We start from the raw sequence: 14283 nt of genomic DNA on the forward strand, positions 1-14283 counted from the left end.
GAAAGTAAGACTGGATATGAGATTGATCTGCTTAGTAAATTGTGATGATGATTTGTTAATTAACAAATGTAAGAGATGTACATTTGATTTCAGTATTGTAGCATTGTGTCAAAGTGGCATTTTTTTTTTTCTTTTTTTTGAGATGGAGTCTAGCTCTGTTGCCCAGGCTGGAGTGCAGTGGCTTGATCTCGGCTCACTGCAACTTCCGCCTCCCAGGTTCAAGCAATTCTCCTGTCTCAGCCTCCTGAGTAGCTGGGATTACAGGTGCCAGCCACCATGCCCAGCTAATTTTTGTATTTTTAGTAGAGATGGGGTTTCACCATGTTGGCCAGGCTGGTCTTGAACTCCTGACCTCAAGTGATCCACCCGCCTTGGCCTCCCAAAGTGCTCGAATTACAGGTATGAGCCACTGCAGCCGGCCTAAGGTGACAATTTTGATAAAACAGTATTCTAGTTGTAAGTATGAATATCCTCAATGCTTAAATAGATTTTCACCTTTGAATTTTTAAACTTTGTTTTAGGTATTTCTTTAAATCCAGAACAATGGAGCCAGCTGAAGGAACAGATTTCTGACATTGATGATGCAGTAAGAAAACTGTAAAATTCGAGCCATATAAATAAAACCTGTACTGTTCTAGTTGTTTTAATCTGTCTTTTTACATTGGCTTTTGTTTTCTAAATGTTTTCCAAGCTATTGTATGTTTGGATTGCAGAAGAATTTGTAAGATGAATACTTTTTTTTAATGTGCATTATTAAAAATGTTGAGTGAAGCTAATTGTCAACTTTATTAAGGATTGCTTTGTGCCCACCACCTAGTGTAAAATAAAATCAAGTAATACAATCTTAACTGTTGTGGCCTTTTTTGATCATAAGAATTGGTACTGTTTAAGGCCAAAAATAACAGTTTTTATAGATCTTTTAGTTTCAACTCAATTTTTACAATAAAAAGGATTCGTATTGCATTGAGCTTGTAAACTTACGGTTTGAGAACTCCATATTTGATCTATTCTCTTCCAATCAAATGTCTAGGCTTGTTTGACTTTCACCCCAATGATTTTTCACTCTTTTTATAATTGTTTACTTCAGTTTCCTTTAATAACTTAATCTCTTCATGTTCAGTTTTTACTTCACTCTTTATTCTTTTCTTTGAGTATGTTATGCTTATTTGGAAAGTCAGTGAAACTGTCAAAATGTTATCTCAATAGGATACTTACATGAGAACTACAATCACCAAATCTACTGTATTCAACATTAGCAGATCTAATTTGATAAACAACATGGCTTGTGTGAAAATTGAGCAGGTGTTTGTTTACCCATAGTGTTCTGTGTAGTTATTGCTTAGTCTGCAGAAAATAATGACTTAGATGAGATGTCTGACTTACTTTCACTTATTAAACATGTTCACCATGGGATGATGTCTGTAACATCAGATATTGTTAAACTAGACTAGGATTTAATAAAAATTGTGAAAGCTTACTGGCCTAACATTTTATTTTATAGTATTGAGTATGAATTATATGTAGCCAGAGATGTCATTAAGTTTTACTGTTACAGTAGGTAATATGGTTGGTTTGTAGGGAAAAGAGCATATGAGCAAATGCTTGTGTATTTTGGCCTTTGCCCCAGTAGAAGAGACCAGTGGCATTCTAGGCTTGGTGTTACTAAGTTTTAGCAGACACTAGTAAGTGGTTTGTATTTAACCATACTGATGAAGCAGACAGATTGAGGCACAGATTTTAGTGGCTTTGTGGCAATAAATAGGGCATGGTGTGCCTTAGGAAAAGAATGTTTATGAAGGGAATTATAACTGAAATTAAAGGAGGCAGCAGTGAAGAACAACTAATTCTCTTCTATCTAAATGATAGACGCATGATATTTTGAGATTTTTATAACGAGTGGAACACAATTCTAGGTAGACTAGAAAAAGGAAAGGTTTAAAGACATATAAAAGATTCTTGTTGACAAATTATTTTCGGTAGCAAATCTCAAATGGTTACCTGCTATTAAGGGCTGCCATATCAGAGTTTTGCACTATTTTGCTACCAAGTTTGATTCGTACATCTAAAACATTTTGTAGTTGATTGTCAAGGACTTAATTTGCAAATCATTTGCCAGGCCACATAGTTATCAATTTTTTTTTCTAGTAGCTATTCTGTTGTATTTTAAAAACATTTTTTAGATGACTTTTTAAAGTATATTTAGCAGTAACCTTAAGAGGTTCAAATTGGTGAAATCTCTTCTTGTAATTTAGCCTTCATCAAATAATAGGTACCAATGTATTAAAAATATGTTTTTTTTTTTTTTGCAGCCCCTTGAACCTAGAGTAGGTTCAGAGAAACTCCCAAAATTTGTATGTTAGACACATCATGCTTGATTGGTAACTTCCCTCCTTTTTTGGGGAACATGTTTGTGTCCTATTAACTTAATTGGATAGATTTGTAAATATTTCTTATTTTTGGCACACAGGAAGGGTAGTTAGAATACAGAACTTTGATTTTTGGTGTAGATGCAGAGGGAATGATGGGTAAATTTCCTAAGTTTATATGAATTTGGGGGGTGTATGCATTTTGAAACAATCTACTAACAGATGGTGCTGAAATCTATTACCTACATGTTATCTAGTTGTTTAGCATTATGTTAATGAAACCTCCTTGTAAGGAGTGTTTCTTCGGCACAGTTGGTAGGTTGACTGCTAACTTCATTTAAATGTGTTACTGGATATGCAATATACTGAGATTATTAATCTGTTTTTTGTGTATGGGAAAAGAGAACTGGGTTAAAAGAAGCAAATTAACTTGTTCTGAAAAGAAAGTATAGATTAATTTTGTTTTCTGTTTAAATTTTATCTCCTTGGTAAAGATTTTTTTTTCCTAGGCAGAAAGCTTGGCATTTTTAGGCATAGATACCTTACCTTACAATGCCAAAATGAATTTAATTCCAGTACTCAGGTTTTTCCCTTTAACAGACTCTATGTGTATCAGGGCTTTCTAATGGGTTTTTCTTCTGTTTTTAAAATGTGAGCAGCATTTGACCAATTTCCAGTGCTCTTAGCATTTTACTTAACGAACAACCACTACAAAAGAAAATATTTGTAATTTGATTGTGTTTTGCTTTGCTTCATCAATGCCTAAGAACTTAAGAATACTCCTACTTCATTAGCTACTCAAGATGCTGTGACAATCACATCTATTCTACATAATGTGTTTAGAAACAAAGAATTGGGTGAAAAATGAAATAAGTATATTCTGACTTGGCTATTGAGGGGAAAAAGAAAGAATTCAGTATTAAGTGTTCCTCACAGGAGATATGTTAGCAGAATACCATAAAAGTTTGAAATCTTTAAAAAGTACTAATATTTAGATCTCTCTCCTGAAATTCTTTGCAGTTCATTTTTTATGGCAATTAACCCAATGAAACACTCAAAAGTTTTTTTTTTTTTTTTTTTTTTTTTTAAGTGGTGTTTTTCCAGATAAACTCTAGGGTGAACATTCACATAATCACAAATATGTAATTCTGTACTTGTGGAATGCCTGTATGCTTTGTTTTCGTACATCTTCCATGGAGATGTCTGAATATAATACTCCATCTGTGAATATTTTAAATGTCGAAATAAAAGAAAGAAATCTGCCCTTTGTGTTATCCCAGTTTCACAAACCTGAAGGTAAATGGGTAATTTGTCTGTTGAATGGGTTTGATTAATAGAATGCCTTTCTGTGTGAATGCTTTGGAATGTGGATTAGTCTTGGGTCCGTCCTTTCCATCTACCTGATCCAAATGGAAAAATGCAAACACTTAGGTGTACACAGACTCTTTTTTTTCTTTCTCCCTGTAAGTGCCTTGTAGTCTAATGATTCCTTCATATACTTGACTGTGTCATAGACTCCTTTGAAGATTTCAGACTTATATTTTCATTTATAAAGTCCCTATTTTGCTCTTGGTTAGTGTTTTTGCTTAAGATGATACGTTGAGGGCCCGTTTCAATTTCTGTTTAGGAATAGAAAGATCCATGGTATATTCACTTAACTGTAAATTTGCTTTTAGTAAAACATAATTCAGCCAGAAGAAGGAAAAAAAGTAGTACTTGGAGTTTACACAATCACTGACTTGATAGTTTTGTAGTATGGCTCAAAGGAAGTTACTGGGATAGGAAAGGTATTTGCAAAGTACTAAACATTTAAAAAATTATGTGGAATTAATTATTATATAACAGTTCACCCAATAGTTACGTACATTTTAGTAAAAGATCTTGCTGCAGCCCAGCATGGTGATTCACTCCTGTAATCCCAGCACTTTGGGAGGCCAAGGCGGACGATCACTTGAGGTCAGGAGTTCCAGACCAGCCTGGCCAACATGGTGAAACCCCATCTCTACTAAAATGCAAAAATTAGCTGGGCATGCAGGTGAGCACCTGCCATTCCAGCTACTCGGGAGGCTGAGGCAGGAGAATTACTTGCACCCAGGAGGCAGAGGTTGCAGCTAGCTGAGATTGTGCCACTGCCCTCCAGCCTGGGCGACAGTGAGACTGTCTTAAAAAAAAAAAAAAAAAAAAATCTTGCTACATGAACAGGACTTTTTTTCCCCACTTGCTTCATTCACATAAGCCCCTTAAAGAGTTCAGACCTTCCCAGACCTGCTTTTATAGACATTTTAGTCCTGGATTAATAATGACCCACTATCTAAGTGAAATGCTCCTGTTATTTCACTTTTTATGTTCTTGATAGCTTAAATGATTTATCCTTCTGCTGGATAACTTATTGTAGTTAGGAGATAAGATTTATGCCACTTCTGTAACTGCTTCTGAATTTCAACTCATTTCAATAGTTGGATAATGTAACCTCCCTGGGTGACAGAAAGACTGTATATGTAGTTCAGAAATCAGCTGAAATTGTCTATGTAGTAACTCACGTATCTTGAAAAGTGATGTGAAAGTTCCAGTTTTGCCCTCCTAAGTAAGCTAAGCCCAAGTCTTTTAAAATGTTATTTATTTATTTTTTGAAGACACAGGGTCTTCCTGTGTTGCCCAGGCTAGAGTGCAGTGGCTATTTACAGGTGTAAATAGCCACCATGGCTTTGAGCTTGTGGGCTCAGGTGATCCTCCTGCCTGAGCCTTCCTAGCACCTTTACAGGTGTACACCACCGTGTCTGGCAAGCCCAAGTCTTTTAATAGCTGCTATTCTGAAGGCTTTATTTTTCAAGTATGTAGTTGTTGCAGGAATGGTGCAGAAAACTCCCATGTACCCCTCCACTCAGAGACCCCGTTCAGATTGTGTGAGTTTCAGTGTCTTTTAGCAAAAACATCTAACTCAGGATCACGTGTCTCATTTGATTATCTCTGTAGTCTCCTTCAGTCTGACAATTTCCTTAGTTTTTCCTTGACTTTTACAACTTTGATGTTTCTGAAGATTTGGTAACATGAAGGCCATTGGTGGTGGTGACAAGGGTGGGGAGGGCAGAGGCTAGTTGAATGAGGAGTGGAGACAGGGTGTGTAGACAGTTTATTTGAGCAGCTCGGTTGTGAAGGATAAAGAAAAATGGGATGGTGGCTGTAGAAGGGTGTGGGATCCAGGGCAGAGTATGATTGAAATTACAGTGTGCAGCATCTGAGGGAAGGTACACGTGTAGGTTCCTAACTTGCTTCAGTGTGAATTTAAGTTGACCTTGGGTGTCAGCAGCAGTTTCAACCACTTCGCAGTTTTTTTTTTTGGTGACTAAGTGCCACCTGAACTGTGAGTACTTCTAGTAATTTTAAAGAAAAATACGAATTACTACTTTTTTCTTTGAGACAGCGTCTTGCTCTGTCACCAGGCTAGAGTGCAGTGGCACGATCCAGGTTCAAGCAGTTCTCTGCCTCAGCCTCCCAAGTAGCTGGGATTACAGGCACCCACCACCAGGCCCGGCTAATTTTTTGTACTTTTAATAGAGACAGGGTTTCACCATCTTGGCCAGTCTGGTCTTGAACTCCTGACCTCGTAATCCACCTGCCCTGGCCTCCCAAAGTGCTGGGATTACAGGTGTGAGCCATGAATTACTTCATTTTAACATGAATCCGATCACTTGGTTCTCACGCCGCTCTTCTCCACAGTCAGGCTCTCCGAATTCAGACCATGGCCTAGTCAAACCTTGGGTTTTGGGATCTGGCACTAGTCATGTCTAGCCATGAGCCATTCTCATTTATTGTTTTTAAGGCACCTGAGGTCTCCATTCCCTGTTGGAGTACAGGGCCTGCTCTGGATGGGGAGCCTAGAAATGAAGGGAGGAAGTTTAAGACCTCTTTAATCTATTGGAGGAGCCTAGGGAAATGGCTCCTAGGCCACAGGGTCGCAGATGGAAATGGCCCCTCCAACTTGGAGAATGTTTGCTTCATATTTCAGTGACCTTGCACTTGGGTTTTTTCCCCATGTATGTTATCTTTATTTTTTTTGAGAGACTCTTGCTCTGTTGCCCAGGCTCGTGTACAGTGGCGTGATCTTGGCTCACTGCAACCTCCACCTCCTAGGTTCAAGCGGTTCTCATTCCTTAGCCTCCCTAGTATCTGGGAGTACAGGCGTGTGCCACCATGCCCGACTAATTTTTGTATTTTTAGTAGAGATGGGATTTCACCATGTTCGCCAGGCTGGTCTTAAACTTCTGGATTCAAGCAATCTGCCCACTTTGGCCTCCCAAAGTGCTGGGATTACAGGCATGAGCCACTGTGCCTGGCCCCCAGTGTATTTTATTCTGAAAAATTTCAAACCCAGAGAAAAGTTGAATGAATAGTGTAAGGAACACTCATATGCTTCACCTATTATACTGCAACATTCTGTCTCTTTTTGCTGAACTGTTTGAAAGTAAATTGTAGAAAGTTACATACACATATGCTGAGCTTTTTTACTTCTGAGACCAAGTATGTGTGTTTTTCCATCACCACTTTTGTTACTTCGTTTGGGTGTCCCACAATTCAATTCCGATCCCATCTACCCGGAGTTAGTGTCAGATCCCACAAGTTAAGGGCTCAGTACCACAAGACAGCCCCCTCTTCAGATGCCAGCCCGTAAGTCCATGGTTGTCACTGGTACTTATGACCAGTAAATGCAGAGGGTTTCCACAATCCCCTTCTCACATTTGATAATTGGGACCATTCACAGAACTCAGGAAAGCACTTTATTCACGATTACAGGTTTATTATAAAGGATACAACTCAGGAACAGCCAAATGGGAGAGATGCCCAGGGCAAGGTATGGGGAAGGGATGTGGAGCTCCGTGCCTTCTCTGGGAGCACCATTCTCCCAGCACCTTAATATGTCACCAACTGAAGTCTCTGAGCCCCATCATTAGGGTGTTTTTATAGAGATCCCATTACATGTGATTGATTAAACCTTTAGCCATTGGTGAGTAACACAGTCCTCACTTCCTCATCCATCCCCAGAGATTGGGAGGTGGAGCTGAACATTCTAAGCTTCTAATCAAAGTTTCGTCTTTCTAGCAACCAATCCCCATCCTGAAGCTATCTAGGGGCTCTGCCAAGAGTTCCTCATTTGAACAAAAAATGTTCCTATCACTTTTAACTCAATAAATTAGGTTTTAGGAGCTCTGTGCCAGGAACCAGGGACAAAGACCAAGTATCTGTGATGCCGCTTGGGCATACGTGTTTACACACCTACATGTGTATACATCTATACAATTTTTTGGATGAATATTTGAAAGTAAACTGCAGACCTATTTCATTTTAAGTACTTCAGTAAGTATTTCCTAGGAATGGAAAGATACTTTTTAAATTTTTAACATTTTTTAATGGAAAATAATCATTTTACAAAACAAATTATGAGTGATATTATTTTACATTTTACCAATCTCTTTAATAGAGGATGGGTGGATTCTCCTGTTTGCTTCTGCAGATAGTCTTTTGTTTGGGTTGAGGTATGTGAAGAAAATGTGGCCTCATGGAGATGTGTAGTTGGAAAAGGGAGGAATACTTTATTTTTTTATTTCTGAGACGGAGTTTTGCTCTTGTCGCCCAGGCTGGAGTACAGTGGCACCATCTGGGCTCACTGCAACCTCCGCCTCCCGGGTTCAAGCGATTCTCATGCCTCAGCCTGCAAAGTAGCTGAGATTACAGGCGTCTGGCACCATGCCCAGCTAATTTTTACATTTTTAGTAAAGAGAGGGTTTCACCGTGTTGGTCAGGCTGGTCTCAAATTCCTGAGCTCAAGTGATCTACCTGCCTCAGCCACTGAAAGTGCTGGGATTACAGGCGTGAGCCACCGCGCCCGGCACAGGAATACTTTAATAGCCTTTCCAGGTAATTGTGGGTATCCTTTGATAACAACCACAAAATTTGACAAGTGGTAGTTTCTTAAAAATTGTAGTATGTAATTTTCCCCTTGAAAACTTGAATTTCATCATGGGTAACACATGCTGTCAGTTTTTTTTTGAAGTGATAGGCTCAGTTTGTTTGTTTTTGAGAAGTCTGCCAAATCCACAGGTCTGAACAGTGACAAAGTGTCAATCTTGGAAGTTAAAATGGTGCTCCATGCAAAGTGCTGCTAGTTCAGTTCACACTCCAGACAGTTCTGCTGGTGCTTTTCTTTGAGACTGCCTTGGAACTTCAATGTGCGTTTCCCGAGAGTAAAGACATTCTACCTAGCCTCAATATTATCATAACTTAAAACATCAATAATTTTATCAACCATTCAGTCCATATGTAAGTTTCCCCAGTTCCCAAAAATGTTCTTTATTTCTTCTCCCAATGCAGTGTCTTGATCAAAATTCATCCTCTTCATTTGGTTATTAGTCTCTTTTAATCTAGAATAATTCCCTACTATTTTGTTTTCCATGGCATTGACCTTCTGTAAGAGTCCAGGCCACTTGTAGTATGTCCCGTATTCTAGATTTGTCTGTTTCCTCATGGCTCAGTTCGGGTTAAATGACTTTTGCAGGAACGCTACATAAGAGTTGCTGTACTTACTGCACCACACCAGAAGGTCCATCAGGCCAGGTTGTTTCACAACTGGTCGTGTGGATTTTGATCACTAAGTTATTTAAAATGGTGATTGCCCGATCTACTTTATTTATTATTATTATTTTGTGAGAGAGTCTCACTCTGTCACCCAGGCTGGAGTACAGTAGTGCGATCTCGGCTAACTGTACCCTCTGCCTCCTAGGTTCAAATGATTCATGTGCCTTAGCCTCCCAAGTAGCTGGGATGACAGGTGAGTAACTGGGATGACAGGCGTGCGCTACCACGCCTGGCTAAATTTTGGCATTTTTAGTAGAGATGGGGTTCTGCCATGTTGACCAGGTTGGTCTTGAACGTCTGGCCTCAAGTGATCCACCTGCCTCGGCCTCCCAAAGTGCTGGGATTACAGGTGTGAGCCACCGTGCACCCGGCCACAAATAAAAATTTTTTACTCTCAAGGAGCATTCAGTCTATTTCATTCTTTGAAAAGCATGTACGTTTTGGGAGCCTAGCGTGGAAGGGAGTGATTGTTCCAGTGCATTGGTAGTGGAGACTGCCTTTTGGTCATTTTGGGTTTCTCATGCCATTGAATTAATAGGGAAATAAGGAGGTGATTGTGTTGTTTGAGTTCATTGATCTTTAGTGTCTGAGGGAAATCGGACTGTTCGTTGCTACACAGTGGTGGCAAGGAGAGTGATGTTTGGAAACCAGGGGGTTTACTGGTGACTCTGCTCACTTAACCAATTGTCTTGATGAAGGAAAAACTTCAACCCATAAATAGAAGACCTCCAAAGACTCACTGTAAGAATGTTTTGTACTTCTCATCTGGTACAAAAGGTTTTGTACTTCTCATCTGGTAAAGAACCCTGGCCCAGCGAAGGTGCTGGGGGAGGCTAAGCGGGACTCGGAATGGGCAGAGGGCAGAGGCAGCTAAGATGACCAATATAAACCTCATAATTGTTTCTCCCTCCCTTTTCTCTGAAATAAGTTAAATGAATAACACCGATGTTGGCTGAAGTTTTAGGCTGTGGGAGTATGAGAATAACTTGTATTGAAGTAGTAGTTGGTGGAACATCATTCTTGCCCTGTATTGGGCACTAAGTTTTTCCACCAGGTGAAAGACAAGAGATGATGCTGAAGGCAAAAGGCTCGGATAGTGCCAGATATGTATGTATCTTATCTGTTCCCCTAGATACTCCATCTATTCCCCTAGATGCAGTCTTACCCTGCTCTCTGTCCTGGGAGGCTGGGATGTTTGGTTGGATTTTGTTCATGGTGAAAGGACCTCAGGTTGGCTGTGTTTCTTACACCACTCCTCTCAAGGTGACTTCCTCTATGTGAGTTTCTTATGGCTTCTAGTAACTACTTGGTCCCTACAACTTTCAACTGTGGGATGTTTAGTTCCTGTGTTACTACTAGCTCAGGGTTACCCTTTTGTTTTCCTAAGGCTTCACTCACACCTTTGTAAATAATATGTTTTAATAAATCTTACTCCTTGAATTGGCATAATTTGAGTGTTTTTTCAGGTTGGGAGCTTGACTAATAATGGGCAAATAAGATTAGCAGAGACAACTATTATGGATTAGGATTAAAAACCTCTGTTACCTAGTTCTGTAGATTAAAGTCAAAGACAAATGAATGTCTTCAAACCTTGTGCAAAAGAATTTCGCTTGGATATTTTTAATGTGTTTGGTCTTTCTTGCCCTATGAGGCCTCTAAAAAGTCTTGGCAATGACCAGAAACAACTGTTAAAATCAACTAGCAAATAAATTTAATAGGCAAACTTGTATCTATTCCAAGGCTACATAATCTCTTTGTGTTGTCTCACTACCAAAGATAATCAAGATTATCAACAGGAACATGAGATTATTGGCAATAACTAGGGCTATTGCCTATTTCCACGCAGGGATGATGCCCAGTGGCTGCTATTCCACGGCGTTCTCCTTGACAGACTGGGTATTCATTCCTAGCACGTTCAACCCCAAGCAAAACAAGGTCAGAGTTGGATGGAGAGATTTACAAGTTTTTGAGGACTTGGGTTGACAAACTTGAAGAATGGCCAGAGCAAACCCTCAAGGCAGGTACACAAGTTGGAAATCAGACTTCTAGTCACAAGTGGCAGGCCTGGAAACCTTGACAGGTCATCTCAAGGGATGATGTCGACCTTGGCCATACACAGCTCTGCATTCTTGATGTCGACCTTGGCCATAGGTCTGCATTCGTGTGGTCCAGGTCTGCATTCTTCTTGCTGTCTGCCTCAGTGGTGCAGAAGTCTTACAGGGGAAGAATGTATTGAAATCTAAAGGCTTTGACAATTTATGTGTTGGTGAAAAGCTGGTCTTTGTTAGCACTGTCCTAGTGAGGCTGAAGGAATAAATTTCTCTGCTGAACTTTCACATAGGTTATAGCTGTGGCAGGGCTCATAAGGGTTGGATTCTCAGATCTCTGAATGGAAAGCTTTGATATATTTCATGTGCGTTTTTTAATAGCATTCAACGTATGTTTAAATATAGGAGTGTCTTGTGAGTGGCTCCCCAGGGAGCAGCGGGAAGTGTCGTACTGGGCTATTGTGTGTGGGAGAGCCTTTCTGTTGACTGTGGATCTCATATTTATGAGGACTGCATGCAAGGATTGCCTCTCGAGGTCTCGTTTATAGACTGATACCAGCCAGGTAGTTTTCAGAATTCTGTTCTGCCATTCCACTGCCCTCCTGATTCTGGGAGATGCGGGCATTGGAAAGACTTTGTAGATTTCCTTTATAATTTGGCCTGGATGTGGTTGGCTCCTGTCACTATTATTGAACAAAGGCTCTCAAATAGTCTTCTTGATACAACAATAGTTGTAACAGCTTTGGTGTTTAGAGATGCTTCTATTTATTCATTTGGGAAGCCTCCCAACAATTGGTGAAACATGAAAATATATCTTGATTTGTGTAAGTCAACTTCAACTATTTATAGATGTCCCCTACAAAGGAAAGTGAGTTGCCTTCTCTGTGGACTTGACAGGTAGGAAAGGTCTGACAATTCTACCCGTCTACACTGGAAAAGCGCCTTATCACTTATACACTGCCAAGCGCCTTATCACGAGCATGCCATTGCAAAGATCACGCAACCAGCCGGGAAGAAGATCCTTGGGCACCACCTAGTGGCCATCTAGGGAATATCAAAGGCGACTGCATTGCTTCTCAAATTGTGGTTATTTCCAATGGGTTGTGGACCACTACTTTTGTTAAATACAAATAAATTACTAGAAAAACATTTAAAAATATAAAATACAAGTCTTAATGTTTTATTATTAGGTTTAGCAAAGAATAATTTTTTTTTATTTTTTTTGAGACGGAGTTTTGCTCTGTCGCCCAGGCTGGAGTGCAGTGGCCGGATCTCAGCTCACTGCAAGCTCCGCCTCCCGGGTTCATGCCATTCTCCTGCCTCGGCCTCCCGAGTAGCTGGGACCACAGGCGCCTGCCACCTCGCCCGGCTAGTTTTTTGTATTTTTTTTTTAGAGATGGGGTTTCACCACGTTAGCCAGGATGGTCTCGATCTCCTGACCTTGTGATCCGCCAGCCTTGGCCTCCCAAAGTGCTGGGATTACAGGCTTGAGCCACTGCGCCCAGCCAGCAAAGAATAATAATATTTTAATACATCAACAAACGTGAAGAAAAAGTAAAAACTGCACAATGTTCATTGTAAGTATAAACAAAGAGTGAAATGGTGGAAATAGCCATTGAAATACCCACATTAAATGCCTACACATAGTTTTGAACAACATGATATATACCAATATTTAGTTTTTAATGTGATAAATGAACTTGTTTCTTGTTAAAACTTATCTAGACTGAGTTGATGACAGTCACAGGGGATAATGTGTATCTAAACTGTTTCTGTTTTGTTTTAATAATATATGTAGTAAATAAACCAGCTCACAGGGAAATATTAGCAGGGGTGGGGAAAGATCTTTGTTTTATTTTAGTTTTTGAAACAAGGTCTCACTCTGTCACCCAGACTGGAGTGCAGTGGGGTTTGGTCATAGCTCATTATAGCCTTGAACTCCCGGGCTCAACTGATACCCCTCTTCAGCCTCCCAAGTAGCTGGGACTACAGATGCATGCCACCATGACTATTTTTTTGTTTTTACTTTTTGTAGAGATGGGGTCTTGCTATGTTGCCTGGACTGGTTTTGAGCTCCTGGGCTCAAGCAGTCCTCCAGCCTTGGCCTCCCAAAGCGTTAGGATTACAGGTGTGAGCCACAGTGCTCAGCCAGGATATTAATTTTTTAACTTTTATATAAAATAAAGTGAGGCTATATTTTCTAGAATTTATCTTCAGTCCTTCATAAATAGTCAACTCTAACAATTAGCCGAGCACGGCCAATTGGAATGCCATCAGTGAAGTATCTCCAAAAGCACAATTCCAAACACAATCTAAACTTGATTTCTTCAACAGTGGGATTGTGAGTTTACCAGTGACATGAAGAAAGGTTATCTGGCAGTGTTAGTGCACATTTGGTAGTGTTTGTTAGTGTTAGTGTTAGTGCAGGCTAATACTATATGCATGGAGGCTTCGTAGGTCCAATCCGCTGGCACGGACTCTGCCTCCTGGGTTCAAGCGATTCTCCTGCCTCAGACTCCAGAGTAGCTGGGAATACAGGTGTGTGCCACCATGCTTGGCTAATTTTTGTATTTTTAGTAGAGACAGGATTTCGCCATGTTGGCCAGGCTGGGCTCAGGCGATCCACCTGCCTCAAACTCCCAGGCTCAGGCGATCCACCTGCCTCAGCCTCTCAAAGTGCTGGAATTACATGTGTGAGTCACCGCACCTGGCCAAGTTCTTTTTGTTTTGCAGTAACTTCAGACTTTAAAGAAAAGTGTAGAAACAGTACAAAGGATTTCTGTAGGTACTTCACTCAAATTCTTACTTCACTCAAATTGTTAATATGTAACCACAGTACAATTATCAAATGCAAGAAACTAACATTGATATGATTATCTAATGTACCGATTTTACAACTGTCCCACCAGTATCCTCAGTTTTGGTCTCAGATCCAATCCAGAATCTCCCATTGTGTGTGTGTGTGTTTGGTCATGTCTCTCTTTCCTCTGAATTGAAGTACTTACTCGTTCTTGACCTTGACATTTTGGAAACGTATGTGTCGTTTATTTTGTAGGATGTCTCTCAGTTTGGGTTGTCTGATGTATGCTGATGATTAAATTCTGGTTATGCATTTTTGACAGAGATACCACAGAAGCGATATAGGCTTCTCAGTACATCTTATCAGGAGGTACATGATGTTTATTTGTCCTATTACTGGTGACAACTTTGATAGTTTTGCCAAGGTGGTGTCTGTAAGA

At 40.0% G+C, this 14283-nt stretch overlaps 1 protein-coding gene across 3 annotated transcripts in view; it reads left to right on the plus strand.

Annotated features, from left to right (window-relative positions):
- Positions 1 to 3628, plus strand: part of SUB1 (SUB1 regulator of transcription) — a 67609-nt gene extending 63981 nt beyond the window's left edge. For all 3 annotated transcript variants that reach the window (XM_021939264.2, XM_009208222.3, XM_009208223.4), the window contains exon 5: positions 522 to 3628. In XM_021939264.2, the coding sequence (XP_021794956.1) occupies positions 522 to 601 (80 nt within the window). In that variant the 3' untranslated portion in view covers positions 602 to 3628. The remainder of the gene's footprint in view (positions 1 to 521) is intronic.
- Positions 3629 to 14283: the final 10655 nt, after the last annotated feature.

The sequence above is a fragment of the Papio anubis genome, chromosome 5 (genome assembly GCF_008728515.1).
Source record: "Papio anubis isolate 15944 chromosome 5, Panubis1.0, whole genome shotgun sequence".
Classification (NCBI taxonomy): Eukaryota; Metazoa; Chordata; class Mammalia; order Primates; family Cercopithecidae; genus Papio; species Papio anubis.